Raw genomic sequence first — 15,042 nt, 5'->3', positions numbered from 1 at the left:
TCGGGGGCTCCCCAGGTCCCCGAGTCCCCCGCACGTGACCCCAAAGTGCCCCTGTCCCCCCCGTGTCCCCCCCGCGGCCCGCGCTGACGCACGTGCCCCGTCACCATGGCGACTCCTCCCCTACCTCCCCGGCCCCGCCCACCCCTCCCCGCCACCGCTTCCGCCCGGCCGCGTCGCCTCCTTCCGGCGCGCCCACAACAAAGATGGCGGCGCCGGCGGCGGCCGCCGGCCCCGGTACCGCCCGGGAGCGGCCCCGCCCCCGCCGGGGCCTCGCCCCGCCCCTTCCGCCGCCGCCATGAGCGCGGGCCCGGCCGGGCCGCGGCGGAGGGGGCGGGGGGGCGGCCCGGGGCCCCCGGGCGGGGCCGAGGAGGGGCCGCGGGGCCGGGGCCGCTTCCTCTCGGCCTGGAACAGCGTCCGATACGGTGCGGGGGGGAGCGGGGGGCACCGGGGGGGGGGACCGGGGTACCGGGGTTCCCCGCTGACTCCCCCCCCCCCCGGTGCCCGGTGCCCCCCCAGGCTGGTCGGTGCGGCCCAGGACCCACTTCAGCAAACGCTCCCCCCTGCATCTGCTGGGGCGCGTCTACGGCCCGGCGGGGGAGGGTGAGCCCGGGGGCGGGGGAATGGGGGGCTGGGGGGATTTGGGGGTCCCTGGGGGGCCAGGGGGTCTGGAGGGGGCCGGGGGGCTGGAGGGGATTCGGGGGGCTGGAGTGGATTTAGGGAGGGCTGGGGGGGGGCTGAGGGGTTTGGGGAGTTTGGGGGGCTGGAGGTGTCTGGGTGGGGGCTGGGGGTCTGGAGGGGATGGGGGGTCGGGGGGCTTAAGGGGGCTGGAAGGGATTTGGGGGGTCTGAGGGGTTTGGGGGGTCTGAGGGGGCTTAGGGGGCTGGAAGGGACTTTGGGGGTCTGAGGGGTTTGGGGGTCGAGGGGTCTGGAGGGGATTGGGGGGTCTGAGTGGTTTGGGGGTCGGGGGTCTGGAGGTATCTGGAGTGGGGGCCGGGGGGCTCAGGGGGTCTGGAGGGGATTGGGGGGGCCTGAGGGGGCTCAGGGTGTGGGCGGGGGCTCCGAGGGGCTGGAGGGGATCTGGGGGGTCGGGGGCCTGGGGGGGTCTCCTACCCGCTCCCCGCCCCGCAGAGGAGCTGGAGCGCTTCCGGCGGGACTTCGGCTCCCGGCTGTGGCTCACCTACCGCCGCGGCTTCCCGGCGCTGCCGGGGGGGCCCTGGAGCACCGACGGGGGCTGGGGCTGCGCCCTCCGCACCGCCCAGATGCTGCTGGCCCAGGGCCTCGTCCTGCACCTCCTGGGCAGGGGTAAGGGGGGGCCGGGGGGGGACCCCCGAACCCCGCGGGGGCGGCGGCGGCGACCCCCCGCCACCCCGCGCCCCCCTCCCCGCCACCCCGTCCTCGGCTCTAGACTGGACGTGGCCCGAGGCGTCGCCGGAGCCGGAGCCCGCGGCCGGGACCCGGCGGTCGCGGGACCCCCCGGGCTGTCACCGGGACCCCCCGGGCCGGACGCGGGCCCCGCGGGAAGCGGAGCAGCGGCACCGCGCCATCGTCGCCTGGTTCGGCGACCAACCCCGGGCGCCTTTCGGCATCCATCGCTTGGTGGAGCTGGGCCGGAGCGCCGGGAAAAAAGCCGGGGACTGGTACGGCCCCTCCATCGTCGCCCACATCCTGCGGTGAGCGGGGACGCGGCGGCGGCGGGGGGGTCCCCGCCTCATTTTTGGGGTGCCGGGACCCCCCCCGGGACTCGCCGTCTCCTCCTTCCCGCGGCAGGAGGGCGGTGGAAACCTGCCCGGAGACCCGCGGCCTCTCGGTCTACGTCGCTCAGGATTGCACCGGTACGTGCCGGGGGGCACCGGTACCTGCCGGGGGGCGGGGGGGCTTCCCCCTCCCCGCTTTGGGGGGGATCAGGGCACCGGGATGAGCCCCCCCCCCTTCTTTTTCTGGTAGTTTACAAGGAGGACGTCGCCGGCCTGGTGCGCGGTGACGCCGAACGAACCGCGCCGGAGCCCGGGCAGCGCGGAGCCGTCATCGTCCTGGTGCCGGTGCGGCTGGGGGGGGAGAGCCTGAACCCCGTCTACGTGGATTGCATCAAGGTGGGGGGGGGCTCTGCCCCCCGGTTGCGCCGGGGAGCGGCTCCCAGCGTTGCCGATCGGTTCCCGGCGTTGCCGATCGGTTCTGATCGGTTCCCGGTGCCGCCGAACCCCCCCGCTTTGTGTGTGTGTGTCCCCCGCCCCCCCCCCCAGGAGCTGCTGAAGCTGAAATCCTGCGTGGGCATCATCGGCGGCAAACCCCGGCACTCGCTCTACTTCGTCGGCTTTCAAGGTGCCGCCGCCGCGCGGGGGGGGGGACGACGAGGTGGGGGGGATGCGGGGGGGCACAGGGCAGGGATTTGGGGGGCACTGACCCGTTTTACCCCCCCAGATGATTTCTTGCTCTACCTGGACCCCCACTACTGCCAGCCCTTCGTGGACACCTCCCGGGAGAACTTCCCCTTGCAGGTGGGTGCTGGGGGGGGGAGACCCCGGTAAAACGGGGTGGGGGTGTAAACCCCCCTCAAACCTTTTCCTGCCCCCCCAAGTCCTTCCACTGCGGCTCCCCCCGGAAGATGCCCTTCGCGAAGATGGATCCCAGCTGCACCATCGGCTTCTACGCCGCCGGCGGGGCCGGCCTGGAGGAGCTCTGCTGCGACCTCGCCCGCGTGAGTCCCCACCGCCTCGGGGGGGGATTTTGGGGTGCCCCCCCCAACTTTTTCTGACCCTGGACCCCCCCATTTCCCCCTCCAGGTCCTGACCCCCCCCTCGGCGCCGGGGCGTTACCCCATCTTCACGCTGGCGGAGGGGCGGGCGCAGGACTTGGAGCCGCTGGGCTCCTGCACCCCCCCCCCGCCGCCGCCGCCCCCCGCGCCGGCAAGCGCCCCAAAAACCCAGCGCCGACGAATCTGTCTTCCTCTGACCCCCACCCCCACCCCGGGACCCCCCACCCCACCGTACACTGGATCGGGCCCCCAGGGCGGTGTCGCCGCGGTCTGGGGGGCCGCAGCCACCCCCCGGGTTTGGGCTTTTGGGGTTCGCTACCGCGCCGGGACCGGAGCTCAGGGCCGGCGTTCACCGCGTCCCGGCTGGGGGGGCCGGGCCGAGCCCCCCCCAATCTTTCCTCCTGGCACAGGGACCCCCCACCTCCCCGGGACCGCCTTGGGGACCCCCCGGTGTGGCGGGGGCCCCGTCCCCCCCCTTGTGGTGTTTTTTGGCTGTGACACGCTGCTCGCGGCGAGGGGGGGGTATTTATTGTTCCGCTCAGGACCCCCTCGTCCGTCTGTCCGTCCATGTGTCCGTCTGTCCCCCCAGATTAAAGATGAACTGGAACCGGAGCGCGGCCGGTGCGGTGGCTTACGGCGTTTCTGTGTCACCGCGTCCCCCCGCCGCGGTCTCGGTGCCGGATCAGGCCCCCGGGGGGGCTTTGCCCACAGCCGCCCCCCCCGCCCCCCACCACTTCTTGCGCCGCTGCCGGAGGAGCTGCCGGTACCGGAGGCGCCGGGGGTTGAGGCCGAAGGCTTCCAACCGCTTCCTGGTGAAATCCCGGCCCCCAGCCGCACCGTCGCCCCAGGGCTGCGGCCCCCGGGCGCCGGGGCCCCGGGGGGCGGGGGGGGGGCCGCGGCGGGGGGGGCCCCCGAGCCTTCCGCCTCCTCCGGCCGCTTCCGCTTCTCCCGGCGTTTCTTCCCCGCCTTGGCCGCCGGCGCCGGCTGGGGCTCCTCGGGCCTGGGGGTGGGATGGGGGTGAGGGGGCTGTGCACCCCCAACCCCCCAGGTCCCCCCGGTGCCCCCCCAAACCCCCTACGTACGCGGCCGCCAGGGATTTGAAGATTTGCTGCTTCTTCCAGGCGTTCTGCGCCCGCCGGCTGTAGTTGGCCTGATCCTGCCGCTCCTCCTGCTCCGACCTGCGGGCGAGGGGGGCGGTGAGCCCCCCAAAAATGGGGGGGGGACACACAGGACCCCCCTCAAGCCCCCAAACCCCCCCCTCCTTTTATCTCCCCCCCGTCTCACCGGTACATGCAGGTCTTGCGCAGGGAGCACCAGCGGTTCAGCTCCTTGTCGTCGGCTGCGAGGATCTGGGGGGGGGGGGAGGCAGATTTGGGGGGGTCCAGGCACCCCCGGGGGGGGATCCAGGCGCCTCGGGGGGGGGGCTGGGCGGACTCTACCTCGTCGGTGGTGAGGCCGAAGTCGCAGGGGAGGACGTTGCGGTACTTGAAGCGACAGGGCAGGTCCCCCACCAGGTCCTCGTAGTCCAGGCGGTAAAACTCCTCCAGGTACTGCTCGAAGGTGCTGGTGGCTGCGGGGGGGGTCCCAGGGATTTGGGGGGGGTCCCAGGGATTGAGGGGGGTCCCAGGGATTTGCGGGGGTCCCACCAGCCGCCCCGGCGCTCACCGGGGTCGAACGCCGGCTTCTCCCGCTCCACCGCCTCCCTGAACCGCGTCTTGCGCCGCTTCTTCCCCAGCGCCGGGGGCTGCTGCCGCTTTTGGGGGGGGCTGCCGGGTCGTAGTCGGCGTCCATCTGCGGGGGGGGGAGGGGTGAGGGGGCTGCCTGCGCCCTGCCTGCGCCGCCCATCCCTGTGATGAGTTCCTCCCAGCCTCAGCCCCGGGGGGGGCGCACACATACCACGAAATCGGGGTCCTCGCAGTGGGGCTCGCGCTCGCCGCCCCCCTCCTCCTCCCGGCCCGTCCAGGCGTCCCAGTTCCAGTCGTCTGTGGGGGGCGGGGGGACGCAGTGACATCGCCTTGGGGACAGGGGGTGGTGACAGGGACCCCCCCCGAGCCCCCCACTCACCCTCCAGCCCCTCCTCCTCCTCGAACCGCGGCTTCTCCTCCTCCCCTCGGCCGTAATAATCGTCGCCGAAACACTCCTGGGGGGCAGAGGGGGGGTCAGAGAGGGGCGGACGGGGACGACGCGGGGGCGCGGGGGGGGGACACCCACCGCCATCAGCCGGTCGTGCCGGGCCGGGTCAAAGTCCTCCTCCAGGAAGGTTTCGGTGAAGCCGACGGCGGCGTTGCCGGTGGCCTCCCGCAGCCGGGCCAGCCGGGCGGCCATCTCCTCCCGCTTCAGGTTCTTCAGCTGCTTCAGCTCCTCCCGCTTCCGCGCCTTCTCCTACGGACAGACGGACGGACGGGGTGCCGGGGAAGGACAGACGGACGCGGCGGTGCCCCCCCGCCCCGCTCCTTCACCCCCTCACCTTCCTCTTCCTCTCCCGAATCTGCTCCCGTTTCTCTTTCCGCCGCTCGTCCCGGCGCCGCACCGAGGTGGGGATGCTCCGGGGGTACGTCTTCACCTGGGGGGTTAGGGCCAGCGCCCCCTCGCCCCCAAACCGGAGCCCCAAATTTTGCCCCCCACCCCCTAAATTTTGCCTCCCACCCCCCCAAATTTTGCCCCCCCACCTGCTCGGCATCGGGCTCCTCGAAGCGGAAGTTGTAGCGACGTTCGAAATCCTCCTGCTTGGCCAGGAAGAGCTCGCCCTCGTCCGAGGAGTCGGCCAGCCGGGGGGGGGACGCCCTGGGGGGGCACACGGGGGGGTGAGGGGGGTGCGGTGGGGTTTTGGGGGCCGGGGGGTCCCCGCTCACCCTTCGGCCTCCTCCTCGTCCTCCTCCTCCTCGCGGTAGCCCTGGTTCAGGATGTAATCCCGCAGGAAGCGCTCGCCGGGGTCCAGCGCCGGGTCGGCCCAGTACTGCTGGAGGGGCACCTGCGGGACGGGGGCTTGGGGACACGGGGATGGGGGCTTGGGGACATGGGGGGACACGTGGGGACACGGGGGGACACAGGGGACGGGGGATGGGGGATGCGTGGGGGATGCGTGGGGACGGGGGATGGGGGCTTGGGGACATGGGGGGATGCGTGGGGACACGAGAGGGGGACACGGGGATGGGGGGACATGGGGATGGGGGCTTGGGGACATGGGGGATGCGTGGGGACAGGGGCATGGGGACTTGGGGACACGGGGACAGGGGATGGGGAGCTTGGGGACATGGGGGATGCGTGGGGACAGGGGATGGGGACTTAGGGACACGGGGGACACGGGGACAGGGGATGGGGCTTGGGGACATGGGGGATGCGTGGGGACGTGAGGGGGACACGGGGGACAGGGGGACATGGGGATGGGGGCTTGGGGACACGGGGGGACATGTGGGGACACGGGGGGACACAGGGGACGGGGGATGGGGATGCGTGGGGACAGGGGATGGGGGCTTGGGGACATGGGGGGATGCGTGGGGACATGAGGGGGGACACGGGGGACACGGGGGACACGGGGACATGGGGATGGGGGCTTGGGGACATGGGGGATGCATGGGGACAGGGGATGGGGACTTAGGGACACGGGGGGACACAGGGACAGGGGGATGGGGGCTTGGGGACATGGGGGGATGTGGGGGACACAGGGACAGAGGGATGGGGGACTTTGGGGACACAGGGACAGGGGGACGAGGGGCTTGGGGACATGGGGCATGTGGGGACATGGGTATGGGGGGGTCACAGGGACAGGGGGCTCAGGGGACGGGGGTCTTGGGGACATGGGGGACACAGGGACGTGGGGACATGGGGATGGAGGTCAAGGGGGACGCGGGACGGGGGACATGGGGATGGGGGGTGTGGGGACAGGGGTTTGGAGATGGGGGGCTTGGGGACAGAGGGCTCAGGGACTGGGGGACACAGGGACGGGGGGACGCAGCCCGACGCAGCCCGGGGCCATCGCTGCCACGAGCTGTGCCCGGCCTCAGCCCCTCACCAGGTCCTGCAGCGGCTCTGGGGGGGGCTCCCCCTGCCCCTTCAGCCAGCGGATGTAATCCTCCTCCTCCCGCGCCTGGGGGGACACAGCCCGAGCCCCGTGACCCCCGCACCCCAAAACCCCCCCGGCCCCCCCCAATCCCCCCCCCCCAATCCCCCCAGCCTCACCTTCTCCTCCACCGTCCGGCTGCGCCGCCGGAGCAGGGCAGAGCCCCCCCTCCTCCTCCTCCTCCTCCTCCTCCTCCTCCTCGCTGTCGGCCACGAAGGCTCGGAAGCTGCCGGGGAGGGGTGGGGGGCACACGGTTACTCCCCCGCTGCTGGGGACCCCCAAAGCGTGGCAGCCCCCCCCCCACCAAAGTCACAGCCCCCCACCTCTCCTTCAGCTCCCGCTGCTCCTCTGCGTAGCTCCTGGAGGCCGCTCTCTGGGGGAAATGGGGGGCAGAGCGATGGGGGGGGGCAGAGCGATGGGGGGCAGAGCGATGGGGGGGCAGTAATTTTGGAGGAGATCAGAGCAATTTGGGGGGGTCAGAGCAATTTTGGGGGGTCAGCAATTTTGGGAGAGGGGCAGAGCAATTTGGGGGGAGTCAGAGCGATTTAAGGGGGGCAGAGTGCTTTGGGGGGTCACACGCAGCCCCCACCCCACCTTCCTCCGCTCGGCCGCCGCCTCCTCGTCCTCCTCGTCTTCCTCGTCCACGTATTTGCTGCGGGGAAGGCGGGAGGGTCAGAGCCACCCGGGGGCTCAGCCCCCCAAAACGCCCCCCCCCCCCCCAGCCCCCTCCTCACCCCTCCTTCTCCAGCACCACCCTCCTCTCGTAGTCCTTCAGGTACATCGGCTTCGCCGGGTGCCCTTCATCTTCCTCCTCCTCCTCCTCGGCATCGCTCCCCGACGAGGAGTCTGGGGACGGAGGGGACGGGGTTTGGGGACCCCCCCCGGGTTTGGGGACCCCCCCCAAGGTTTGGGGCCCCCCCCCCGCGCCCCGGTACCTCGCTGGCTGTAGAAGGTGGAGTCCTCCCGGTAGATGCGGGGGTCGCGGGTCTTCAGCAGCGCCAGGGTGCGGTAGAAATCCCGCTCCAGCCGGGGGTCGGGGGCCTGGGGGGCCCAGGCGTCCGGGGGGCCCAGGAACCGGGGGGGGACACACCCCGACCCCCGGACACCCCCCCCAACACCGACACCCTCCCCCCGCCACTCACCACCTCATCCCCGCTGGAGTCCGACTCGGAGCTGGAGCCGTCCCCGGTGTCCCCGGTGTCCCCGTACCGGTCCTGCACTGCGGGGACCCCTCAGCCACGGCACCGCGGGAACCCCGGGACCCCGCCCCGGCTGTGTGTCCCGTCCCCCCCCCCCCGCTCCGGTGGCTCCCCGCCCCGCGGTCCCGGGATCTCTTGGTTTGTGCCCCCGATCCCCCCCAGCCCGGTCCCCGTTACCTCCCCGGTTCCCAGTCCCCGGATCCACCCCGGTCCCCGTTACACCCCGGTTCTCCCCCGGCCCCCGCTCCCCGCGGTCCCGGTTCCCCCCCGGTCCCTGTCCCCGTTACACCCCGGTTCCGCCCCGGTCCCGGTTCCCCGATCCCGGTCCCCGTTACACCCCGGTTCCGCTCTGGTCCCGGTTCCGTCCCGGTCCCCGTTACACCCCGGTTCCGCCCTGGTCCCGGTTCCCCCCCGGCCCCGGTTCCCCGGTCCCTGTCCCCGTTACACCCCGGTTCCGCCCCGGTCCCGGTCCCCGTTACACCCCGGTTCCGCTCTGGTCCCGGTTCCCCCCGGTCCCTGTCCCCGTTACACCCCGGTTCCGCCCCGGTCCCGGTTCCCCCCGGTCCCGGTCCCCGTTACACCCCGGTTCCGCTCTGGTCCCGGTTCCGCCCCGGTCCCGGTTCCCCGGTCCCGGTCCCCGTTACACCCCGGTTCCGCTCTGGTCCCGGTTCCCCCCCGGTCCCGGTCCCCGTTACACCCCGGTTCCGCCCCGGTCCCGGTTCCCCCCGGTCCCGGTCCCCGTTACACCCCGGTTCCGCTCTGGTCCCGGTTCCGCCCCGGTCCCGGTTCCCCCCGGTCCCGGTCCCCGTTACACCCCGGTTCCGCCCTGGTCCCGGTTCCCCCCGGTCCCTGTCCCGGTTACACCCCGGTTCCGCCCCGGTCCCGGTTCCCCCCCGGTCCCGGTCCCCGTTACACCCCGGTTCCGCTCTGGTCCCGGTTCCGCCCCGGTCCCGGTTCCCCCCGGTCCCGGTCCCCGTTACACCCCGGTTCCGCTCTGGTCCCGGTTCCCCCCCGGTCCCGGTCCCCGTTACACCCCGGTTCCGCCCTGGTCCCGGTTCCCCCCCGGTCCCGGTCCCCGTTACACCCCGGTTCCGCTCTGGTCCCGGTTCCCCCCGGTCCCGGTTCCCCCCGGTCCCGGTCCCCGTTACACCCCGGTTCCGCTCTGGTCCCGGTTCCCCCCGGTCCCTGTCCCCGTTACACCCCGGTTCCGCCCCGGTCCCGGTTCCCCCCGGTCCCGGTCCCCGTTACACCCCGGTTCCGCTCTGGTCCCGGTTCCGCCCCGGTCCCGGTTCCCCCCGGTCCCGGTCCCCGTTACACCCCGGTTCCGCTCTGGTCCCGGTTCCCCCCCGGTCCCGGTCCCCGTTACATCCCGGTTCCCCCCGGTCCCGGTCCCCGTTACACCCCGGTTCAGCCCCGGTCCCGGTTCCCCCCGATCCCGGTCCCCGTTACACCCCGGTTCCGCTCTGGTCCCGGTTCCCCCCCGGTCCCGGTCCCCGTTACACCCCGGGTCCCCCCGGTCCCCCCGGCCCCGCCCCGCCCGCTCACGCCGCTGCAGCTCCTCGCGCCGCCGGTACCGCCCGTATCGCTCCGCGAAGGCCGCGTTCACGCGCAGCTCCGGCTCCGGCATCCCCGCACACGTGACCACCGCTTCCGCCGCCGCCTTCGTCACGTGGAGGGGGTGGGCGTGCGTGCACCACGGCCACGCCCCCCTCCCGAACCGCCCCGCCCCGTCCTGTCCCGCTCTTAAACGGGAAACGCGCGGTGCCGCGGCTGGGGCCCACCCGCTCCCGCTGCCGCCCCGCGACCCCCGCAGCCCCCCCCGCCCCGTGCCCCCATCTCTTCCCCCCATCTCTTCCCCCCATCTCTTCCCCCCCCATCTCTTCCCCCCCAACAGATCCACGGGGCCGGTGGGCTCAGCTCCATCTTTATAGGGACAGAGGAGAGGGGGGAGGTCCGGGGGGGACCCCGAGCGGGGGTGGGGGGTCCCGGAGGGGTTCATGGTGGTCCGGGGGCGGGGAGCCCCCTAGCTGGTGCGGAGCTGGTAGTCTGCAAGAGGGAGAGCGGGGGTGAGGGGGGGGTGTCCCCGGAGCGGGGGTCCCGCGGGGGTCCCGGGGGGGGTCCCGGGGGTCCCGGGGTCCCGGACTCACCCCCGCTCTGGGTGATGTACCGCACCCAGGGCAGCGCCTGGTACCCGCTCTTCTCGATGATCTTCATGTACCGCACCTGGGGGGGGGCAGGCGGGGATGGACCCCCCCCCCGGGCACCCTGACACCCCCGGGCACCCTGACCCCCCGGGCACTCTGACCCCCCGGGCACCCTGACCCCTCCCCAGGCACCCTGACCCCCCCCAGCTCCCCTGGTGCAGAGGGGACACTGCCCCCCCCCTCGGGCCACCCCCGTGGGGATTTTGGGGCCACGTCCCCCACCCTGTCCCCAAAAACCTGCTGAGCCACCCCCATGGGGACACCGTGGACCAATGTCCCCAGCGCGTCCCCCTGCCCCATCCCCCCACCCTGTCCCCAAAATGCACCGGGCCACCTCCCTGGGGACCCCACGGGCCACGTCCCCTCCACCCCACCCCTGAAACGCCTGGGACCCCTCCCCAGAGACCCCATGGGCCACGTCCCCAGCACGTCCCCTCCACCCTGTCCCCAAAACACACGGGACCCCCATCGCGGGGGCCCCACGGGCCACATCCCCAGCACGTCCCCTCCACCCTGTCCCCAAAACTCAAGGGGCCACCTCCCGGGACCCCCACGAGCCACGTCCCCTCCACCCCACCCCTGAAACGCCTGGGACCCCTCCCCAGAGACCCCATGGGCCACGTCCCCTCCACCCTGTCCCCAAAACTCAAAGGGCCACCTCCCTGGGGACCCCACAGGCCACGTCCCCAGCACGTCCCCTCCACCCTGTCCCCAAAACTCAAGGGGCCACCTCCCCGGGACCCCCACGAGCCACGTCCCCTCCACCCCACCCCTGAAACGCCTGGGACCCCTCCCCAGAGACCCCATAGGCCACGTCCCCAGCACGTCCCCTCCACCCTGTCCCCAAAACACACGGGACCCCCACCCCGAGGACCCCACGGGCCACGTCCCCCTCGCCGGGTGGCACCTGGATGCCCGAGACGGTGAAGTAGGGGATCTCGAAGCAGACGGAGATGGGCGGCCGCCCCTCCTCCTCCTCCTTCTCCACGCTGGGCAGCCCGAAGTGGGCGCGCATCAGGTGCTCCTTGCCCCCCTGCGCGGCACCCGCACGGCTGGGGACAACGCCGGGGCCGTCCGGCAGCACCCGAGGGGACCCGGCACGGGGGGGGGGAACCCCGGCATCGGGGATGCGGGGTGGGCAACCTCACCGGGAAGGACTTGATGGTCCAGATGACGACGTTCCTCTCCGGGAGGTACCTGGCGGAGCCCACGCTGGTCTTGAACTTGGGCGAGTCGGCGTCGCTGGGCACCGGCACCGCGATCTCCACCCCGTTGGCCACCGACTGCTTCTTGAACTGGCCCTTGGCCTTGGGGGGGCGGGGGGGGGGCACACAAGTGGGGTGGGGAGGAGTCGGAGCGGCTGGGGGTCCCCCACGGCGGCGGTGACCTCCCCGGCGTCTCACCTTGACCATGATCTCCACCCGGCTGTGGGAGAACTTCTCGATGACCGACTCGATCCAGATGAGCGGCTTCACCTGGGGTGGGGGGAAAGGGGTCACCGCCGTGTCCCCCGTGTCCCCCCCACGGGCGGGCCCGGCCCCCACCTGGGTGTTGAGGCGGTAGGACATGAGCTCGAAGTCTCCGTCGGGGGGGATGAAGGAGATGGTGCGGTCGTTGTCGAAGCGGGAGAGCCGGACGCACTGGTGGAACTTCACGTCCTCCAGCTCCACCGACTTGTTCTTGCCCCCTGGGGAGGGAGGGACGGCGTCGCGGGGGGGGCGAGGGGACGGGGACGCGTCACCCCCCCCCGGCCCCGGCGCTGTCCCCGAGCCCAGCCGGCAGCACTCACGTCCGGTCAGCTCGAAGAGGACGCGGTCGTTCAAGCCCAGGCGCAGCTCGGGCATCCCCGAGAGGAAGACCTTCAGCTTGATGGTGCCCACCACCTCGCTCAGCAGCACGCTGCCGTTGGCGCTCACCTGCGGGCAGCGGCACCAGCTTCATCGCCGTCACCATCGCCGTCCTCCTCACCAGCCCCATCACCATCCTCATCCTCGTCCCCATCGCTATCACTGGCCCCGGCGATATCACCGTCCTCATCCTCATCCCCACCACCATCCTCATCACCGTCCCCATCACTACCACCAGCCCCACCAACCTCACCATCCTCATCCCCATCCCCATCACCAGCCCCGTCATCATCATCATCCTCCTCATCCTCATCCCCACCACCATCCTCATCACCAGCCCCATCACTACCACCAGCCCCACCAACCTCACCATCCTCATCTTCATCCTCATCCCCATCACCATCACCAGCCCCGTCATCATCATCATCCTCCTCATCCTCATCCCCACCACCATCCTCATCACCAGCCCCATCACTACCACCAGCCCCACCAACCTCACCATCCTCATCCTCATCCTCATCCTCATCCCCATCCCCATCACCAGCCCCGTCATCATCATCCTCCTCCTCATCCTCATCCCCACCACCATCCTCATCACCAGCCCCATCACTACCACCAGCCCCACCAACCTCACCATCCTCATCCTCATCCCCATCCCCATCCCCATCACCAGCCCCGTCATCATCATCCTCCTCCTCATCCTCATCCCCACCACCATCCTCATCACCGTCCCTATCACCACCAGCCCCACCAGCCTCACCATCTTCATCTCCATCCCCATCACCAGCCCCATCACCAACATCACCATCACCATCCTCATCCTCATCCCCATCACCGCTTCCCCACCCCACCGGGGACCCGGCAGCAGCCCCTGCCACAGCAGGACCCCGGCAGCCTCCCCCCATTTGCAGCCCCCCCCGTCCCCGTCTCACCAGCAGGTTCACCGACTCAATGACGTCGATGAAGACCTCGTTCTTCTTGTACTTGATGCCCTCGGAGCGCCAGGACACGGCGTTGGTGACCGTGGTGGGGACGCGGGACTTGCCCGTCTCCAGCTTGTTGCTCTCCTGTGTGATGTACCTGCGGTGGGGGGGGCGCAGAGGAGGGGTGAGGGGGGTTTGGGGGGGTCCCGGTGCCCCCCGAGACCCCCCGGCCCCGCTCACTCCTGCAGGATCTTGCTGTCCGTGGTCTGCGGGAAGCCGAAGTCCATCAGCTCGTCCAGGAGCTCGTAGACGATGACGAAGTTGTCGCGGATGCTCTCCTCCTCCAGCTCCTTGAAGTACTCGCAGAAGACCTGGGGAGGGGGACACCGAGTGCCTCCGTCACCCCCCCCACCCCCCCGGGGAGAGGGGCTCCCCCAAATGGGGGGACCCAAGACCCCCTTGAGCCCCCCCAACCTCACCTCCACCACCTTGTAGAGGAAGGAGTAGACCAAGGAAGCGTTGCTGTTCTTCTTGGTGGTGGCCACCACTGGCGGAGGGGTCAAGGAAAAGGGGGAGAAGCGGGGAAGGGGGGTCCCCCGACCCCGGGGGTGGGGGGGCCGTGGGGAGGGGGTCCCCGAAGGATACGGTAGAGGTTGGCGTGTTTGATCCAGAGGAAGTGGACCTTGCCGTGGGTCAGGAGGGGGGCGAGGGCCCCCTCCTCCTCCCGCTGCAGCAGCAGCCCCATGAAGTGCTCGATCTCCCCCAGCCCCACGTCCCCCTTGTAGTTGCGGCTGATCAGCGGCTGCGGGGCGGTGGGGGGGGTCAAAAATGGGGGGGACCCCCCCCCATAAACCGCTCGCCCCATCCCTGGGGTCACAGGGGTCACGGCTAGGCTCCGCCATTGACCTTGGGTGACCTTCAAGGCCCGGGGGGGGGACACACACACACACACGTGGGGTCCTTCCTCCCCGTGGGACTTTGGGGTGGCCGTGGCGGGGTGGGGGTGAGGGTGGGGGGGGGTCTCACCTTCCCCTTGAGGTCCAGGATGAAGAGGGCGGAGGCGGCCATGGCGGGGCCCCGGCAGCCACCGCGTCACCTTCGCCGTCACCGTCACCTGCGCCAGGTGAGCGGCTGCGCCCACGGGTGCGTGGGGCCTTAAAGGGGACGGCCCAGCCCCACGGCCCCCCGCGGGGGCCGGCTCCCACCCGTGGGCCTTGGGGGGGCTGGAGGGGGGGCCAGGCTCGACCACCCCACGGAGGGCACGGCCACCTCCAGCCCAGCCGGGGGGGCCTTGTGGGTGGACGTGGGTTGGGACCCCCCACGCCCCCCACCCAGGGGACCCCCCCAGAGCGGCTCGGGGGGGCTGTGCAGCTCCCGGATGCCTGGGCCCCCCACCCTGGGCGGGGGGGGGGGGTGTCTGTGCAGCACCCTGGGTCCCCCAACCCAGCCGGGGGGGTCCCTGCCAGCAGCCTGGGTCGCCCACCCCACCCGGGGGGGGTCCGTGCACCCTTGGGTGCCTGGGTCCTCATCCCATCCTGGGGGGGGCCCTGCAGAGCCCCGGAGCCCCAGGTCCCCCACCGGGGGGGGGTGTCCCTGCACCCCCGACCCCCGATCCCCCACCATGCGGGGGTCCCTGCAGCACCCCAGATCCCTCATCCCACCCTTGGGGGGGTCCCTGCACCTCCAACCCCTGGGTCCCCCACCATGGGGAGTCCGTGCACCCCGGACCCCCGATCCCCCACCCTTGGGGGTCCCTGCACCCCCCATCCCCCGATCCCTCACCATGGGGGTCCCTGCACCCCCGACCCCCGATCCCCCACCATGGGGGTCCCTGCACCCCAGAACTCCAGATCCCCCACCATGGGGGGGTCCCTGCCGCCCCAGTTCCCCCACCCTTGGGGTGTCCCTGCACCCCGACCCCTCACCATGGGGGGTCCCTGCACCCCGGACCCCCGGTTCCCCCACCGTGGGGGGTCCCTGCAACCCCCGACCCCTACCCTTGGGGGGGTCCCTGCACCCCCGGACCCCCGGTTCCCCATCGTGGGGGTCCCAGCAGC

General features: G+C 72.2%; 3 protein-coding genes across 5 annotated transcripts; 1 reads left to right on the top strand and 2 right to left on the bottom strand.

The window, feature by feature from the left end:
• Positions 1 to 200: 200 nt before the first annotated feature.
• On the top strand, positions 201 to 3,346 carry ATG4D (autophagy related 4D cysteine peptidase). Its single transcript, XM_072848320.1, has 11 exons — positions 201 to 422; positions 517 to 600; positions 1,129 to 1,302; positions 1,406 to 1,670; positions 1,768 to 1,832; positions 1,945 to 2,090; positions 2,241 to 2,319; positions 2,419 to 2,495; positions 2,576 to 2,695; positions 2,781 to 3,156; positions 3,342 to 3,346. Exons 1-11 carry the CDS (start codon positions 296 to 298, stop codon positions 3,344 to 3,346), a joined length of 1,518 nt encoding a protein of 505 aa, XP_072704421.1. The 5' UTR covers positions 201 to 295.
• On the bottom strand, positions 3,303 to 9,675 carry KRI1 (KRI1 homolog). Its single transcript, XM_072848541.1, is given in 22 exon segments — positions 3,303 to 3,574; positions 3,577 to 3,752; positions 3,835 to 3,930; positions 4,037 to 4,101; positions 4,192 to 4,322; positions 4,418 to 4,513; positions 4,516 to 4,543; positions 4,649 to 4,734; positions 4,817 to 4,892; positions 4,964 to 5,134; positions 5,220 to 5,315; positions 5,422 to 5,536; positions 5,605 to 5,723; positions 6,765 to 6,839; positions 6,932 to 6,988; positions 6,990 to 7,038; positions 7,136 to 7,185; positions 7,407 to 7,464; positions 7,547 to 7,658; positions 7,748 to 7,853; positions 7,955 to 8,031; positions 9,557 to 9,675. Coding segments are annotated over 22 exon segments (2,061 nt in total). The 5' UTR covers positions 9,639 to 9,675; the 3' UTR covers positions 3,303 to 3,434.
• Positions 9,676 to 9,974: 299 nt separating this feature from the next.
• AP1M2 (adaptor related protein complex 1 subunit mu 2) lies at positions 9,975 to 13,989 on the bottom strand. Of its 3 annotated transcripts, none has more exons than XM_072848550.1 (11): positions 13,631 to 13,989; positions 13,465 to 13,532; positions 13,226 to 13,356; positions 12,995 to 13,142; positions 12,005 to 12,131; positions 11,760 to 11,902; positions 11,619 to 11,690; positions 11,364 to 11,522; positions 11,123 to 11,248; positions 10,159 to 10,234; positions 9,975 to 10,057 (listed from the first exon to the last, which is right to left on the bottom strand). In XM_072848550.1, exons 1-11 carry the CDS (start codon positions 13,848 to 13,850, stop codon positions 10,035 to 10,037), a joined length of 1,293 nt encoding a protein of 430 aa, XP_072704651.1. In that variant the 5' UTR covers positions 13,851 to 13,989; the 3' UTR covers positions 9,975 to 10,034. The 3 variants fall into 3 exon arrangements, with proteins under 3 accessions (XP_072704651.1, XP_072704653.1, XP_072704654.1); XM_072848552.1 differs by having other exon boundaries at positions 11,619 to 11,684; XM_072848553.1 differs by lacking the exon at positions 10,159 to 10,234 and having other exon boundaries at positions 10,002 to 10,057; positions 12,005 to 12,150.
• Positions 13,990 to 15,042: the final 1,053 nt, after the last annotated feature.

Source organism: Ciconia boyciana, chromosome 31 (assembly GCF_034638445.1).
Source record: "Ciconia boyciana chromosome 31, ASM3463844v1, whole genome shotgun sequence".
NCBI classification, from domain to species: Eukaryota; Metazoa; Chordata; class Aves; order Ciconiiformes; family Ciconiidae; genus Ciconia; species Ciconia boyciana.
This window is presented reverse-complemented; position numbering and strand designations above follow the sequence as displayed.